Source organism: Epinephelus lanceolatus, chromosome 22 (assembly GCF_041903045.1).
Source record: "Epinephelus lanceolatus isolate andai-2023 chromosome 22, ASM4190304v1, whole genome shotgun sequence".
Classification (NCBI taxonomy): domain Eukaryota; kingdom Metazoa; phylum Chordata; class Actinopteri; order Perciformes; family Serranidae; genus Epinephelus; species Epinephelus lanceolatus.
Window position 1 is genome coordinate 8136456 of NC_135755.1, and position 16634 is coordinate 8153089.

Below are 16634 nucleotides of genomic sequence, written 5' to 3' on the forward strand. Positions count from 1 at the left end.
AGCAACAACAATGTCAGCAGAGCAAAACATTCTGCATCACTTTAAGGCCAATAAATCTGCCGCTTGTGACCGCGTCAGCCCTCCGCTATCTGCCAGCAGAGATAGGGATTTCTGTTTCAGCGGGCTTAGTGGGTGCACGCTCAGATTTAGGATTCAGGATCTGTATCTCTCTGCCAGTGATTTGTCACTCTTCTTTACAAGCCAACTGTGTTTGAACTTGACAGGATGAGGAGCCACAAGTGTGTTTAGCTGCAGTGTGTTTGTGGCCTTTTGAGTATTTTAAAGGTTTAGGGTTCTTGACGAGGACGCAGATTTTAAATACCAACAACACTTCAGCTGGGGGCCGAGTGTCACAGCTGAAGATTTCTTGTTCTTTTCAGCTTCATTAAAGCTTTTTGACTGTAAGGAAGCAGCGGGGGAACTCATTTGGCTACATGTGATTTGTGCATTAAACTCCTCAGACAACTGAAGGGTTTAGATTCACAGTCTGTGATCAGAAACAAAAACACAGAGCACATTTGTAATGATCCTAACAGTCGTTTGCTGAAGGAGGCAGATCCTGATGCATTTTGTTGCATGATTAGTTTAGCCACTTTCTAACAGTCTCAACAAATATCCATAAATGTCTGACCTTGGTGGTGTCCTTGCCTATTATTTATCTTATTATCTAATCTTGTCTGATTATTTACCAGCATTGTGGATGCTGCGTTAGTTCTCATTCTGAAGTCATCAAATACTGCTGCTTTGTCTGTGATTTCGGACCCAGACACCGACGGCACAAGCCACCTTTCATGGTGGTATGCTACACTGCCAGGTGTCATCAGTTTGTAATGTGGCCAGACAGAACCTTCTGCAGTGTTATGATACGCCACCAGTCAACCAGATGGCACCGCTAGCTCCTGTATGATATACCGTAGAACAGCGTCAGTTGGAAGCTCTGCCAGTAACAATGTAATATACGAGCTGGTGGAAGGCTGCAGCAAACCTCAGACTCTGACCCTACTTCCTGTATGAATGTTGATCCAAACCATTAAGTTACTTTCTTAACCTATCCACTAGTGTTGGGTACTGAAATTCGGTACTTTTTGTACTTGGTACCGATTCACGTCGGTACTACCAAGTACCAATTCACTTAAAATGAATCGGTGCCAAATTTTGGCACCTGAGGTGGAGGCGGAGCGAGAGCGCATGACTCGCACCTCAGACTCAGCAACAATGGCGACAAAAAAAATGTGCAGACAAAAGTTAACGTGCAGCACTGTTCCTAAATGTTCTCAATAATATGTTGAAACTGAGAAGTTTAGACATTAAAAAGTACCGAAATAAGGTACCGTTTGGTACCGGTACTGAATACCAGATACCGATACCGTATTGGTTCAATTATGAACGGTACCCAACCCTACTATCCACATGGTTTTGTTGACGTCCCGCCATTGATAGCCACACGCTTTTGTTGCCTCAAGCCGAGTTCACATTACACGATTTTCACCACGATTTTGACGTTGCAGGGGATCTTGAGAGCCACCTTGGGTCAGAGGTGAGTTGGCAGATAGTCTGCCATGACGAGTCCTCATGTAGCCTATGAGCAAGTTGCCCCCTCATCTGCGACTGGGACTGGATATCTGGCGTGCTAGAAAACCGGAGAAGTCTGACACGACTGACAAAGAGCGTCAGCCAATGAGAGGCGGGATACGTCCCATGTCAGCATGCAGGAGGACAAAAGAAATGTGAGGAGGAGAAGCCACAGGGTTGCCAGGTCTGCTTATTAGCCGCGACTTTGGGCTTGTTTCTAAAGTGGAGTTGCTTATTTGGGCTTGCCCTCTAAACGTCACCTCCCTCAGTATATATCCATAATAAGTTCAGTGTCGTCTCCAAGTTAAAAAACGTAGTTTGGTGACGTCACCGCGTTATCTGGGGCTCTTTCGGCGAGGGCTCAGTGAAGAAATCTTGTGGTGTGCACACAGGTCGTAACGCAGTTGGCAACACTCCCGCTGACAGAAACACACGTCGCCAGGTATGAACACTCAAAAGATTACGATAGTCTCCGCGACGCAAAATCTGGGTGAAAATCGTCTAATGTGAACTAGCCTTTAGTCTAACCACGTGCTTTTGTTGACATACCATTGTTGCTTGTGGTGTCCTGAAACATCAACAGCAGACACAGTAGGATATCAAACGCATAATATATATATAACCCACAAAAAATGCTGATGGATCTGCCTTCAACACAGTGCAACTTTAAAGGAAGCAAATGCAGTTAGATAAAGCACAAGAATAATGGCAGGTTGGTATCTCGAGTGATATCAGAGTCTGGCCCCCAGAATTTTAAAACTAAAATGGTGTTCATTTTCCAACACCAAAGGATTAATGAGTGCGTCACCTTGTTTTTAGAGTCTGCTGGAAACTTTTGTTGCATTGTAACTTTGAGCCATTTTATTGTGTATGACTTGCACATTTTCACTTTCTGCTTGTGTTTTCTGTGTTTCCAGCGTGTTGATTTATGCCGTGTATACATTGTATGTTGCACGTGTTGGCTTAAGTTGCAGTGTTTTTGTGCCTCCATGGCCGGAGGCATTGTGTTTCTGAGTTGTCTGTCCATCCCGCCATACATGTGGTCACGGGTAATGGTCAAGGTCACCGTGACATTATTTTTGTGAATGTGATATCTCAAGAACTCCTAGAGGGAATTTCTTCAAATTTGGCACAAACTTCCAATTGGACTCAAAGACGAAGACTAGATTTTCGTGGTCAAGGGTCAAGGTCAAGGTCACTGTGGCCTCATCTATCTCTTTCTTGTGAACGAGATATTTCAAGGACACTGTGAAGGATTTTTTTTTTCAAATTTGGCATTAACATCCACTTTGACTTAAGAATGAACTGATTAGAATCTGGTAGTCAAAGGTCAAGGTCACTGTGACCTCACATAATATGTTTTTGGCCATAACTCAAGAATGCATATGCTAACAAAGACAAAATTTCACACACATGTCTAACAGGATAAAAGAATGAAGAGGTGACATTTTATATAAAAAAAAAATTCAAAGGTCAACTTCACTGTGACATCATGTTCTGCAAAAACACTTCTGGCCGTTACTCAGTATCATATCTCAGAAAAACAAGGGGAGACATTTGGTCGCATACTGAACTGGTGACACTCTTAGTTGTTCACCTTTGTGCCATGTATCCATGTTTTCACAGAAATGCATGTTAACTGTAAGTGCAACTTATTTAGTTCGCGGAGGCATACAACCACATGGCGGTGATTCTAGTTCTTTGTTATTTCAGGTGCAGTATTAAGATCCAAATTACCAAAAATGTAAGGTCAGCTCTAATGCCCCCTTCATTAATTAGCAGCAGGGTAGTGTTGTGTTGTTTGTGAATGAATCATTCAAAAGAACGAATCTGTTGAGTGAACGTACTGAACTGAATCACTTCCGGAACTGATTAGTTCATTTCTCAGTTCAGTTGAGCTCAGCAGCGAGCTGCCAATTCGGTCCGTGCAAACGATAAATCACTCGTGAGTCGTGAGGCAGCCAGGGTGCAGGGAGGGACTGCCTTCCGCGTCACGAATCACTCTGTGAATGAATCCCTCGGTGAACGAATCACTAAGTGAACGACGTATCCCCGATCCCAGAATGATTCAGATCATTTCCTCTCAGCAATACACTTTCATAAGGACTGTTTTCTCCAAGCTAACGGCTAATGTAGCCAGGAGTCAAGCCACACGAACACAATCACACACCTCCCCATTGTTTTAACAGACTTAGTTTCCAGATTAAACAAACTTAAAACGTTAGGCTGGCCAGTAATGAGACTCACCAGTGCAGGGCAGACACAGCAGCAGCTCAGCTGTGTATCAGTTCAGTGAGTCGGACTACGCAGTACACAGTCAGGGCTCCTCCCGCCAAGCACTGAATGATTCGGTGAACGAATCTTTTGAACAAATCTTTTTAATGAATTGATTCTAGTGATTCAGTAACATCTAAAGAACTGCTTTGCCCATCACTACAACAAGGTTGTTTGTCCATCTTTACCACAGTGTTGCATGATGATACAACAGCTTGGTTGAAATTCCAGGCTCCATTATACGTGACTGACTGTGGATGTGTATTTGGTGGTCCATATATGGCCTCTGCTTCCTGCTCCTCGAGCAGCCCTGTTGAAAAACAGATCTGTATCACAGCTGCAATAATAGATTCAATTTACAGTGTCAGACCGAGTCCTAACCCACATCTGTGACTGTGTGTGTGGCGTATTTGTCATCATCAGTGTGATTTTGTGCATGGTGAGCAGCCAGCGGTCTGCTCACAAACAGAGGCATCGTGTAAAAGAATATAATCAAACCCTTTAGTGTCTTTTTCCCATTGATGCAAATATTGCTTTGATAGTTCAATTCGTAAACTGTTTAATATTCTGATATTTGAAGTAGCAGGCTTCAGAATATCTACATTATTAACGTTTGTATCAGTAGTATTTAAAGAAGGTGTTGCTAACCTTGGTAATAAGTGCTATTAACTTTTCTCCTACCCTACGCTACTATTGATTTCATTTGGATTCACTCTGACGGCTCCCCACTGCTGGAAAATTAATCCCACACTGCGTAGGTAAATGTAATGCAATCAAAATGCATCATCTGTCTACAACGCTTACTCCCAAAATAAACAAACGTGGGACAATTACAGTGCAATAAGTCGACGTGATAAAACCTACACAAATAAACACAAAGGTGCAAACAGGCAGAGCTTCTAAACATTCTCCAGGAGGCAGCGGTTCATGGGGATTACATGTATTAACAAGACTAGAGCGTCTTACACTGTGGGATGAGGCTTATCCTTGGTCTGTATGCTGTATATTGTGCTGAATGTATGCAGAGTCACTAATCTGCACTGCTTCAACTGTCCGCCCGTCCATCACTGTCTCGCACTGTGTCAGTTCAGGTTCAGGCTGCAGGGTTTTATCTGTGCTGGAAGTACACTTACTGTGCTCCTGCTGTCTGCTGGTTCTCTGCGAGTCTTCAAATGTCAGACTGGGTTCTTACTGGTCTTTAGTCAAGTAAAAATATGCAGTCTAAGGTCTTTAAGTTTACTTTAAGAACTCTGGAAATGTTATATTAAGATTTTACTCAGGCCCACCTCAGATTTGGGTGAAAATTCATTATTGTTGTTTATCATTCCTCTGTGTAATCATGCAGCAACGCAGATAAGGACGTTCACAGTTCACTTGTCTAAATTTTAAGCTTTACTGACATAAAAAAAAAAAAAAAAAAAAAAAAAAGTTTCCTGCTCACCCTATAGTGGTATCTATCTAGTCATGCAGACAGTTTGGGTTTCATTTGCCATGATTCTGAGATGTTCGCTGCTGGGATTTCAACCAGTGGGAGTTTGTTTGTGTACTCACAGCATTGGAAAATAATATTTGAAAAAAAGGAAGATAAAAAACTCAACAGCAATGCGCTTTTTCAGAAACACTGTACAGTTTAGTCTGTATAATCCACAGAAGGTCATGTCATTATCCTGACTTACAGGGACTTTGTTTTTATGAGGACACTGTGACTTTGAGGTTTTGAAATGCTTATTACACTTCCATTGTGCTAGGATTAGGAATATCAGCACTCAAATGTTAATCAGTTAACACTTGCGAATATCTTGGAGCGGTTACGAATGTCAGCCGGTTAATTCTGCTACTCTTCAGTTTACCGCGCTGCACACCACTTGTTTGGCGATCGCCGCTAGTAACGCAGTCTCCACCCGACAGCTTTGCTGTGGAAACATTGTGCTCACCCTTCAGTCTCCCCCCAGGTTGCCTGGTAAGCAAGCGGCACCATTTTGGGCCATAAATCCCCTTAAGCTCACTGTTAGCTCTGTTAGCACCATTAGCAGTGACAACACGGCTAGTGGCGCTAACATAGTTAACAATGTTAAAGGGGGTTTACAGCTCAAAATGAATCTGCTTACTCACAAGGGGCAACCTGGCGACTTCTGTAAATGATCGGTTCTGCTAGCTAGCTCCTTCACGACACTGAGTGACCAAGGCTAACGTTAGCTAACTAGTGGAGACCGGAGGATGGATAGTGGGTGCTAGGTTACTGCATATTAACACGGCTAGCTGTCTGTCTGTCAGCCAAGCCAACAGAAAATAAAATAAAAAGCAGGACAGTTACATGACAAAACATTAACGTTTCACCACCTCGAAATGGATAGTGCTTCAAAATGGGGCACTAAAGCTATCTGAGTCAGAGGCGGACGGGATTGTGAGCAGATTTGTAGTTGTTTGTTCAGGATTGACTGGGTTATGACTCAGAGAAGGAGTGCTGGCATTGGAGCAAATCTTGAACTATTTTGTTGTGGTGTTCTGTTTTTTTCTTTCTTTCTTTCTCGTGACTTTGTGAGATGTTTAAAGTGAACAATATCTTTAATTTTTTCTTGTGAGTTTTTTTCTTTCTTTACTTTTATGTGTTGCAGTATTGCTGATATTCCTCTTCCTGTTCTTCCTTAATAACTCTCACTTCTTTCTTTATGTCTTTCTTCCAGACTGGCCAGATGAATCCCATGACACAGTTGTACTACAAGAAGGTGAGTCAAACACAAACACATTCACACAGTGTTGTGATTGACATGAAGTCCCTGTGGCTATAGATTTGGTTTATAAAGCATAATAACAAAGCACATTAAAGTGTACATTAAATAAACACGGCTGAAACGTCAGATAGGTGTTTGTTTCAATGTTTGAAACCTGGAGCGACATCACCTTTCTTGTGCTGCTTTCAGATGCCTTTTACAAGTATTTAAACCTTTGAACCCTGAACTAATTGGTGCGATTTCACTCGGAAAAAGGCAGTGAGCAACTTGGTAAGAGATGCCCTACAAATAGCTAAAAAAAAAAATACATTTAGAAAATTATAAAAAAAAATAATAATAAAAAATAGATAAAAAGCTAAGGAATAATATATATATATATAATAATAATAATTATTATTTTTATTACATTTTAAAAAATAATTATGATACAGAATTACTAAAATTTCAAGCACTCTTTTCAGGTCCTTTTTCCCCTTTTTTTTTTTTACTTTTTTTTAATTTTCTCTTTTTACTAATTTCCTGCCAAATTTTTGGGTAATTTCTTCTTTCATTGCTTGCTGCCATCTTCTCATGCTAATTTGCTCAGGTTTCAAAAGATTAAACATTTCAGATATGCCTGAAAATAGCACTAGAAATCAACAAGTTTGCCGATTTTACATATCTCCACAGTTGTAATCAGTTGCCGGTTTTCTAACTGGAAGTGATATTTGTAATTCGGTCTGTTGGTCCCCACAAAGATAGATGTACCAGATTAAACACAGAGGCAAAAAAGTCTGTCAGTGCTGACAGCTGACTAATGAAATCATCCATGAGTGAATCACCTCCCGCCACTGATGCTTTTCATTTTAACTTGAAGGTTAATTCAAGACCAAATTTGTATTTTCATCAGCAGTCTGTTTCATGTGTCTCGTTCTGCTGTAACGTAATGATGGATTTTGTTGACTCTGTTTTGAAAGGTTGACTAATAAAATAAAATCTCCACCACTGCATGAAAACTGCAGATATGAAAGAGGATTTTTTGCAAATGAACAAACAGCTGATTTATTTGACTTGTAGGCCCATTTAATCCCCAAACCAAACAGCCATGAATCAAATATTTACAGTTTTAGCCACATGGCTCTGGGGAAGGCAATGTCAGTCTGTGTCTTTAACGCCACTCCCTGTCTGCTCACAGTCACTGACACAGAGTCACTGATTCAACAGATCCGGTTAATACAGTTTAAATAAAGTTAAATCAATGCAGATGGATAAGACATATGTCCAAATGATGAGTTTTCCCCCACAGATTCCTGCCTAATTGGGACTGACTGAGGCGTTTAATAACTCTGAAGGCTTTCCTTTTTGTCCTGACATCGCTGCTCTGATTAATCAACGTGTGATTGATCAATCATCGTCACCCGCTGAGCTGAATCACACAGATCCTGACGCATCTCGTCTTGTTATTAATGTAGCTTCCAGATGACAGTACAAACAACCACCTCAGTCGTTAATTTCCCCTGAAACTTGATGTAATATTTAATAAAAGTGTAATAATAACTGCTGACACAAGCGGAGACGCTCTGTAACTGTCACAGAAGTCACATCGAACTATTTTCTCAGGATTTAGACTGAAAGAAGTTTCCAGACTTCACAGTGACAGTCTACACATATACAACAAGTCTGTCAGTAGCTTTTAATAAATCACTGAAGCTGCAGAAAAGCCTTGTTTTTATGGCGTCATACTACGGATGCAGGATATTGGATTTTTTTGATGATATCTGATATGCCGATATGTAAAAACCCATTTGCCAGTATTGATATACCTACCTAATTGTCTCTTCTGTAGTGGAATTAACACCATATCATACATGCGTACTCTTGTCGTGATGGCCCACCAGCAGATGGAGACGATATATGATATTTTTCAATGTATGTAATATTTACTCGTTGTACAAATTAAGAAAAAGCATGTTGGCTAATTCTGATAGCTCATTACAAAGCCAATATCGGCCGATGCTAGGGGTTGGACTCACCAGAGTATCCATGATATATTATCACGATACTTAAGTCACGATTCAATAGTATTGCGATTTTAGATATGTTGTGAGTATTGCGATAAAATATATTTGTGTGTCAACATCTGTCTCACCTAATAAGATAAAGTTTTCAGTCTGTTCATCTCACCTTGATACGATATGACGATACGATATTGCCAAACAAAAATATCACGATACTATACTACTGCTGTATTGTTTTTTCCCGCACTGTCAGCCAATACCGATGACGTGCCGATATCCCTGTATCATACTAGTTTAGCTTCATGTCAATATTTGTGGAAAAAGTGACACCTACTATTGTGCTTTAACAGTGAAGAAGGAAAAAAATCTGACTTCAGTAGCTAAGATTATGTTTTATGCCTCAGCGCAGGCGATAGATATGGCTTGAGGCATTATGTTTCCGAGCTGTCCATCTGTCTGTCTATTCGTAGATCTATGTATCCGTCCCATTCTTGAGAATACAATATCTTAAAGACGCCTTGAGGATTTTTTTTTTTTTTTTTTCGAATTTGTCACAAATGTTTCAAGGATGAACTGATCGGAATTTGGTGGTCGAAGGTCACTGTGACCTAGTCTGTTTCATTCTTGTGAAAAACACCTTGAGGGACTTTCAAATTTGACACAAACATCCACTTGGACTCAATGATGAACTCATTAGATTTTGGCAGTTAAAGGTCAAGGTAACTGTGACCTTGTCTACCTCATTCATGTGAAGGTGGTATCTCAAGAGCAGCTTATGGAAATTTCTTCAAATTTAGCACAAATGACTCTTGGACTCAACAATGAACGGATTAGATTTTGATGGTCGGTGGTCAAGGTCACTGTAAGCTTGCATCCATCTCAATCTTGTGAAGGCAATATGTCAAGAACAGCTTCAGGATATTTCTTCAAATTTGGCACAAATGACTCTTTGACTCAGCGATGAACTGATTAGATTTTGATGGTCAAGGTCACTGTGACCTTGCGTCAGTCTCTTTTTTGTAAATACAATACCTCAGGAAGACCTTGAGGCATTTTTCTAAAATTTGGCAAAAAAACATCCACTTGGACTCAAAAATGAACTCATTAGAATTTGGTGGTCAAAGGTCAAGATCACTGTGACCTTGCATCCATCTCATTCTCTTAAGCACATCATCTCAACAAGGCCTTGGTGGAGCTTTCTCTGATTTGTCAAAAACCTCCACTTGGACTCGAGAATGAACTGATCAGAAGTTCATGGTTGAAGGTCAAAGGTCAAGGTTACTGTGACTTCACAAAGCATTGTTTGGAGATATCTCAAGAATTCGAACTCTAATTTTCACAAATTTCACACAAATGTCTAACAGGATGAAATGATGAAGTGGTGACATTTTATATCCAAAAGGTCAAAGGTCAACTTCACTGTGACATCATAAGGTCCTGCATAAAACACTTCTATGGCCATTATTTAACGTCATATCTCAGGAACAGAAGGGGAGACATTCGGTCAGATACTGAATTTGTGACATTGATCTTGTGTGTCCATCTTTAAACTGTGCTGATTGTATAGGTCTTCTGTGCTGTCGGGGGAAGGTGTGTAAAGCATCTATGTTTGCACAGACATGTATGAAAATTGTAACTGCAACCTGACTGGTTTGTGGAAGCATACAACCACAAGGCCATAATAGAATTTTTGTATTTTAACAGACATGATTCTCTGTATTTTAAAGTGTTTTGTGTTCTTATTGTTTGTGTTTGTTTAGGCGACATACTCGCCGTACCGCGACCGCATCCCGCTTCAGATCGTCCGGGCTGAGGTGGAGCTGTCTGCAGAGGAGAGGGCCTACCTCACCGCCGTGGAGAAAGGTGCGTTTTATCTCTGTTAACAGTATAACATTTCCCTCGACACCGCCATCCTGCTGATCCACTCACCTCGTAAATGATGCTGAGTCGACACTGTGTGTTGGCTGAACGGTGGCAGCAGCTGGTCAGTCAGACTCTGCTGCTGCCAACAGTTCACAGGTGTTATCACAGCAACAGCTGACTGTTGTCCTGTCGGTGTGCCCTTGAACAAGATGCTGAAAAAAAATTCACTCTGCATAAGAGCACGTTCAAATCACATTCTTCCTGTTTACTTATGAGTCATATAAACCAAATTAATGTCGCAAAAAATGGCTAAGTATTTAAAACAATCAGCAGATTCATCCATAATGATCATAATCATTAGTTCACAATGAGCTCCGCCTCATTTCTTAGCATGAAGTGCTTCCACTGTGAATGTCTGAAGTACTTTTTCCAGATTATACCTATGTAACTTTTAATTAAGTAATATTTTTAAACAGGACTATTTACTGTTTACTTGTAACAGATTTTTCTTACATTGTATTTAATAAAAACTCTTAAAATGTCTTAAATTTAAATTTTTGGGGTTGTAGTATGGAATTAAATTAGAGTAGCTTACAAATGTTGGTGATTACAAAGAGGTCATATTTGAAGATTCAAACTTGGTCCCTCTTCTCAACACCGCTTGTACATACACTGGAAGATACAATTGACCTATGGCTAAGCCACGCCCCCCTCCACTCACTCGGACAAACTATCAACATTCAGTTGCGCTATGGCAGGTGTCACAGTACACGGCATTTCGCAGGAAGGCAACTGATGATTTTTGGGGACATAACGATCAGATGTCATTGAGAAGTAACCAAAAGGGCCTAAACTACGCATTGGAGGGATATATTCATCATTTTATTGTTGAGAAGGTCGATGAAAAGCTTAAATTACAAGCCAAAATTTACAGGTCACAGTGTACGCTTGTGAACCGCATCTGGTTGCCGTCACCATCAAAGACAACAAGTTAAAGTGCCACTGAAGTTAAGGTTTTTGGCTCAGAATATGAGAAAAGGATAACGGCCTTTTTACCATCTTTACCAAGAGTGTCTCTCCGTTAGTTTGGTGCTACAGTATTTACACTGAATCATTCAGCATAACGTTTGCCAACCTTTGTTATCTCTGCCATTACAGATAAGTTAATGAAGCTAAGCTCCAGAAGTTAACGTTAGCTTAACTAGAGCCCTTTGGACAACAGCTAACAATGATGTACGATCACCAAAGTACAAAACTAGAACAAAATAGGCTAATGAACTCCCAGCAAACAAGGTGACATAATGAACAACGCTAACGTTAGGCTAACTTTAGCTAATGTTAGCTAGAGATGTTAAAGATAACTTTATATTTCTTTCCAGCAAAGTGACAATGTGTTGCCTCAAACACAATGTTGACTTACCTTAGAACAGATGTAGACATCATTGTTAATCTTATTCACATTGAGCTGATGTTGTGGTCTAACGTTACCACACAACTTTATCCAAAGGAGACACTTTTCTCGGTTGAGATGTGGTTTAAAGGGTAAAAAATACACCTCGTCGCCCAGCCTCTCAGAATACCTTGTGTCAGAGTTGCATGTACCCCATGCACACTGTTTGACCATTTTTAAACTCCAAATCTCAGAAAAAGCTCATAAAACCGAACAAAACTGACTTTCTGTAATGCATTTCAATGAACGTCCAGGCAGAGAATGTTCGAGTGTATGGGAATGGCTATACGCACAGTGATTGGCTCATCGCGTTTGAGGGCTGGACTTAGCCATAGGTCAATTGTAAAAATGTCCGATTTGTCACAATGGAAAAGCTATTATTGTAGCGAGCTAACTAAGCCAATTGCAGGCACCTATTTGTCCAACAGAAAATGGGCCAGCTCCAGTGCTCGCCAAAGCCAACCCCAATTTCACTCTTGTTTTGGAGCAACCTTTGTCTGCTTGGCGTTTAGCCTCGCTGTATTTGTGATTTTTAGCTTTTCAGGGCAAAGTTTCTACAGATAAATACACTACCAGGCACTGAGAGTGGGTCATAAGTGAGGACTTAAACCCTAAAGCAGTGGTTCCTAACTGGTGGGTTTCGGTCCAAAAGTAGGTCATAGACATATTCTTAATGGACCGCAAGTGTCTCGCAACATGTCAAGTTTGTAACATCGAAGTACAGTGAATTTCTAGCACAGGGCTCTTATTTTGAAGTGCCATTTCCTGCTGTAGAGTGAGTGAACAGGACAGCAAACTAACTTGATGACATGATCAAAGACAAGTATGACGCTGAATAAATTAAATTGTGTGGACCTTAAATTAATGACTGAGGTGGAATTTATACTGTGTTAAACAGACACCCTACGTACAGCATGAGCTTCGCATCAACGTAGAGCCTTTAATTTCACAGATATGAAACAATGAATTGTGAAGACACTAAAGCCTCCACAAAAGTAACATTTTAAGTCCTGTGTGTGATTTATCCTGGCTTCATATGAGCAGAGGAAATCTCTGCTAGTCGCTACCTGCTAGGCTAATTTATACAATGTAAAATGTCATAGGCTTGTGCTAAAAATGTTAGCATGTTGTATTTGTGGGGAAAATGTGTCCAGATAAAGACAAGTGTTTGTCTGTGAATGCTGCAAGTTATAGTGAAGCTGATTTGTGTACTTGTGTTTGAGACTGTCTCTATTAAGCCGTGTTTAATGTGTGTTTGTTTAATGTGTGTTTTGAATCAAGTCACCTTTACAGCACTTACAGGTCTGCCGCACTAGTATGAATCCCGCTTTAGGAGAAATCTGGCCCCTGTGACAGTTGGATACCACTGCCCTAAAACGCTTAAACCCACATCTGTTCCTTAACCCCTCCACCCTCCCTCTGCCCCACCAGGTGACTATGCGGGTGTCAAACATGCCCTCCGGGAGGCGGAGGTCTACTACAACATGGACGTAAACTGCCTGGACCCGCTGGGCCGCAGCGCGCTCCTCATCGCCATCGAGAACGAGAACCTGGAGATCATGGAGCTCCTGCTCGACCACGGCATCCACACGGGCGACGCCTTGCTCTACGCCATCAGGAAGGAGGTCGTGGGCGCCGTGGAGCTGCTGCTGTCACACAGGAGGCCCAGCGGCGAGAAACAGGTGTGCTTGCAGACGTGTCCTCAGCGGATGTATATTAATCCATTGTATCCAGACTCATTCATGCATGCACGTGTTTGCATTCACTCATCAGTAAATGTGCGGTGGTGTGTGTGTGTGTGTGTGGTAATGAGTAGTACATCCATTCATTGTAATGCTCCATGCCACATTCTGCTGAGAGGATGGAAATTAAACAGCTCGTTTTATAGACACACTGTGAAATAGGATTTAGAGACAGACATTATATTTGTCTGCATGCCTGCCTCATTTCTGTGTGTGTGTGTGTGTGTGTGTGTGTGTGTGAGTGAAAGAGAGAGTAAAAGAACATGTTGCACAGTTCAGTTAACGTGTAGGTGTTAAGGAGGATCGAGAAGGAGAGATTCAGAGAGAGGAAGTAAAAAAAGAGAGCTTTAAAATCAGGAGGGAGCGCAGATGAACAAGATGTTTAAAAATAAAGAGAAGGAGAAAAAGATGAGAGAGGAGGAAAAAAAAAACAGAGACTTCTTCTTCTTCTTGTGCATTAATTCCTGGACCGTCTGAGGCTGTGAGGTTCCGCGTTGCCGTGGCAACCAACCCTTGGCCGAGAGCAGAGGATTGTGGGAAGGTTTTTGGTCGCCTCTCAGTTGGACGAGGATGGGAACAAATCTGTTCTTGCTGTGTTTCTGTTTCTCATTTTACTTTTCTGTTTTTTTTTCCTCCTCTCCTCTTCTGCGTTAGTTTCTCGTTCTTTCCACGTGCCGTCCGTCTCACCTTTCGTCTTCTTCTGTAGTTTTCACTCCCCTTTATTTGCCACAGCCTCCTGCGGTGTTAGATGTCTGCTCAGCTGTAGTCTTTAAGATAAATAAAATAATAACAATTAGAAATGAACTGTAATATATTACACGTTTATTAATATTTGATGAATAAACCAGAGAGCCGCTGTTATTATCTCCACTCAGATGTGAGAGCATTTTTAAATGTTGAACTCTTTCATTATCATTTACAGATAATTGTGCAGCTAAATTACTTAATTAGCATCTAAAAATCCTCAGTTAAGTGTTAGAATATGATTATGTTAATAATTTGTGGTGATGTTTAAGAAAGGATAATTGCTGGAATACTGCATTTCAGTTCAATTACAGAATCCAAAACACCAGGGGCAGGTGAAGGTGCTGCTGGAGCGCACTGAAATGACGCTCCGCTGATTTTTTGTTTTTCTCCAAATGAGGCAATAGAATATTCACAGTTTACAGTGAAATTGAAATTCGTATACAGTTTGAAGATCCAATCATCGCTAAAGCTTATCCTCGTGAAAGCCTTTAATTTGACTTTAATCCAGTGTTAATTTCGTTGACAAAAACTACAACTTTTTTTCCATGACGAAAAGGAACCAAAGACAGATCTTAATATTAAAATCTAAGACAAAATCTGTGCTTCATTTTTGTTGACGAGATGTGACAAAGAGGTTCGTGGTTGACTATTTGACACTGAACGCCGAGAACGTCCGTGCTTTTAATCATCTTCAAATGCCACATGAGCGAGAGGCTGGTAAACTCCAGCAAATAGTCTGCACCACGATGTTAGCTAGCCAGCAAAAACACTCACACAAGAGCAGTGTCAACCGTTGGTGCGAGTTGTGAGCTGTAATTCATGAATAAATAATCAGCTGGGTGTGTCTTACTGTGGACGGTGGAGCTGCTGAATAGATTTGTGGAGTTTGTTAGTTGTAGCGGTGACTGTTAGCCGTTAGCTTCGCTTGTTAGCCGCTGAATGGCAGCAGAGCAAGCAGCCACCGGCAGCAGGACTGATCCCTGTGGGACTCCACTCAGCCAGGGCTCGAGATGGTTTATAGTTTGATGCTGTTTGTCAGTAGGCTCAGTTATCTGTGAGTGTAGCTGGGCGGTAGTACAGTCTGAACTCAGATCAGTTTTCTCTGACAGAGATAAGAGTTTAGTTTTAATCATCAACTCTGAGAGAACTGATAAGTAGGCTTGTCACGATACCAGAATGTCAGTAGTCGATACCAATACCAGTGAATTTCCACGATTCTCGATACTCATTCGATACCACAATAAAAATCAAAAAACAGAACTCATGTATTTCTAAATTCACTACTTTATTAAAACTGTTTTGCACTGCTTCAAATGAATTTCAGTTATAAATTCTGTGCCTTTCAAAAAATTTTGGCTGTGTTGTTGTCGGACTCTCGGAAGTTGTCGGAAGTTTCAGTTCAAATAACATAAGCTCAGAGACTGTAAGAAAGCAGCTAATAGCATTATGCATATAAATCTACACAGTAGTTTGAATTCACGGATATGGTGACAATTAGTCCGATAATAATTGCTTGAAACGCAACGTTAAGTAATGTTAAAGATGGTATCGTTAATGTCACGTAGCGTTAGCCATCTGTTACAGGATAAGTTATAACATAAGTTAGCGAGTACTCGTAGCCGCCCCTATAAATGTAGTAAGCTGGCTCTCAAACTCAAATAATGTAACGTATATTTCAGGATAAGTACAGTACAGACCAAAAGTTTGGACACATCTTCTCATTCAATGCGTTTTCTTTATTTTCATGACTATTTACATTGTAGATTCTCACTGAAGGCATCAAAACTATGAATGAACACATGTGGAGTTATGTACTTAACAAAAAAAGGTGAAATAACTGAAAACATGTTTTATATTCTAGTTTCTTCAAAATAGCCACCCTTTGCTCTGATTACTGCTTTGCACACTCTTGGCATTCTCTCCATGAGCTTCAAGAGGTAGAAGGTCCTCCTTTGGTCTGGAAACTTCGGAGGCACCGTTTGCACACTGGTTTCATTTGCCTCAAATGCAAAATATCTTCACACACGACTCCTACTACCAAACTTTTCAACAAGCCGAGGTGTTGTGGCTCCAGCAGCACAAGTAGAAGCCATTGTTTCTAGCAAAGACAACGGAGAACAGCCGGTTTTCTTTGGCGCTCATCCTCGGCACACACTGACGCGCATACAGTGCCCCCGTCAGTTCCGACAGAAATCAACACGGCACACTGAGGGCAAAGTTGTATCCAGTACTTACAGTACCGAAAAAAAAAAAACAG

The 16634-nt window shown here is 40.9% G+C and overlaps 1 protein-coding gene across 1 annotated transcript in view; it reads left to right on the forward strand.

Annotated features, from left to right (window-relative positions):
* trpc5a (transient receptor potential cation channel, subfamily C, member 5a) overlaps positions 1–16634 on the forward strand; it is a 233634-nt gene that overhangs the window by 92733 nt on the left and 124267 nt on the right. The window contains exons 2-4 of the mRNA XM_033609364.2: positions 6531–6572; positions 10336–10438; positions 13320–13570. Coding sequence (XP_033465255.1) covers positions 6540–6572; positions 10336–10438; positions 13320–13570 — 387 coding nt within the window. The 5' untranslated portion in view covers positions 6531–6539. The remainder of the gene's footprint in view (positions 1–6530; positions 6573–10335; positions 10439–13319; positions 13571–16634) is intronic.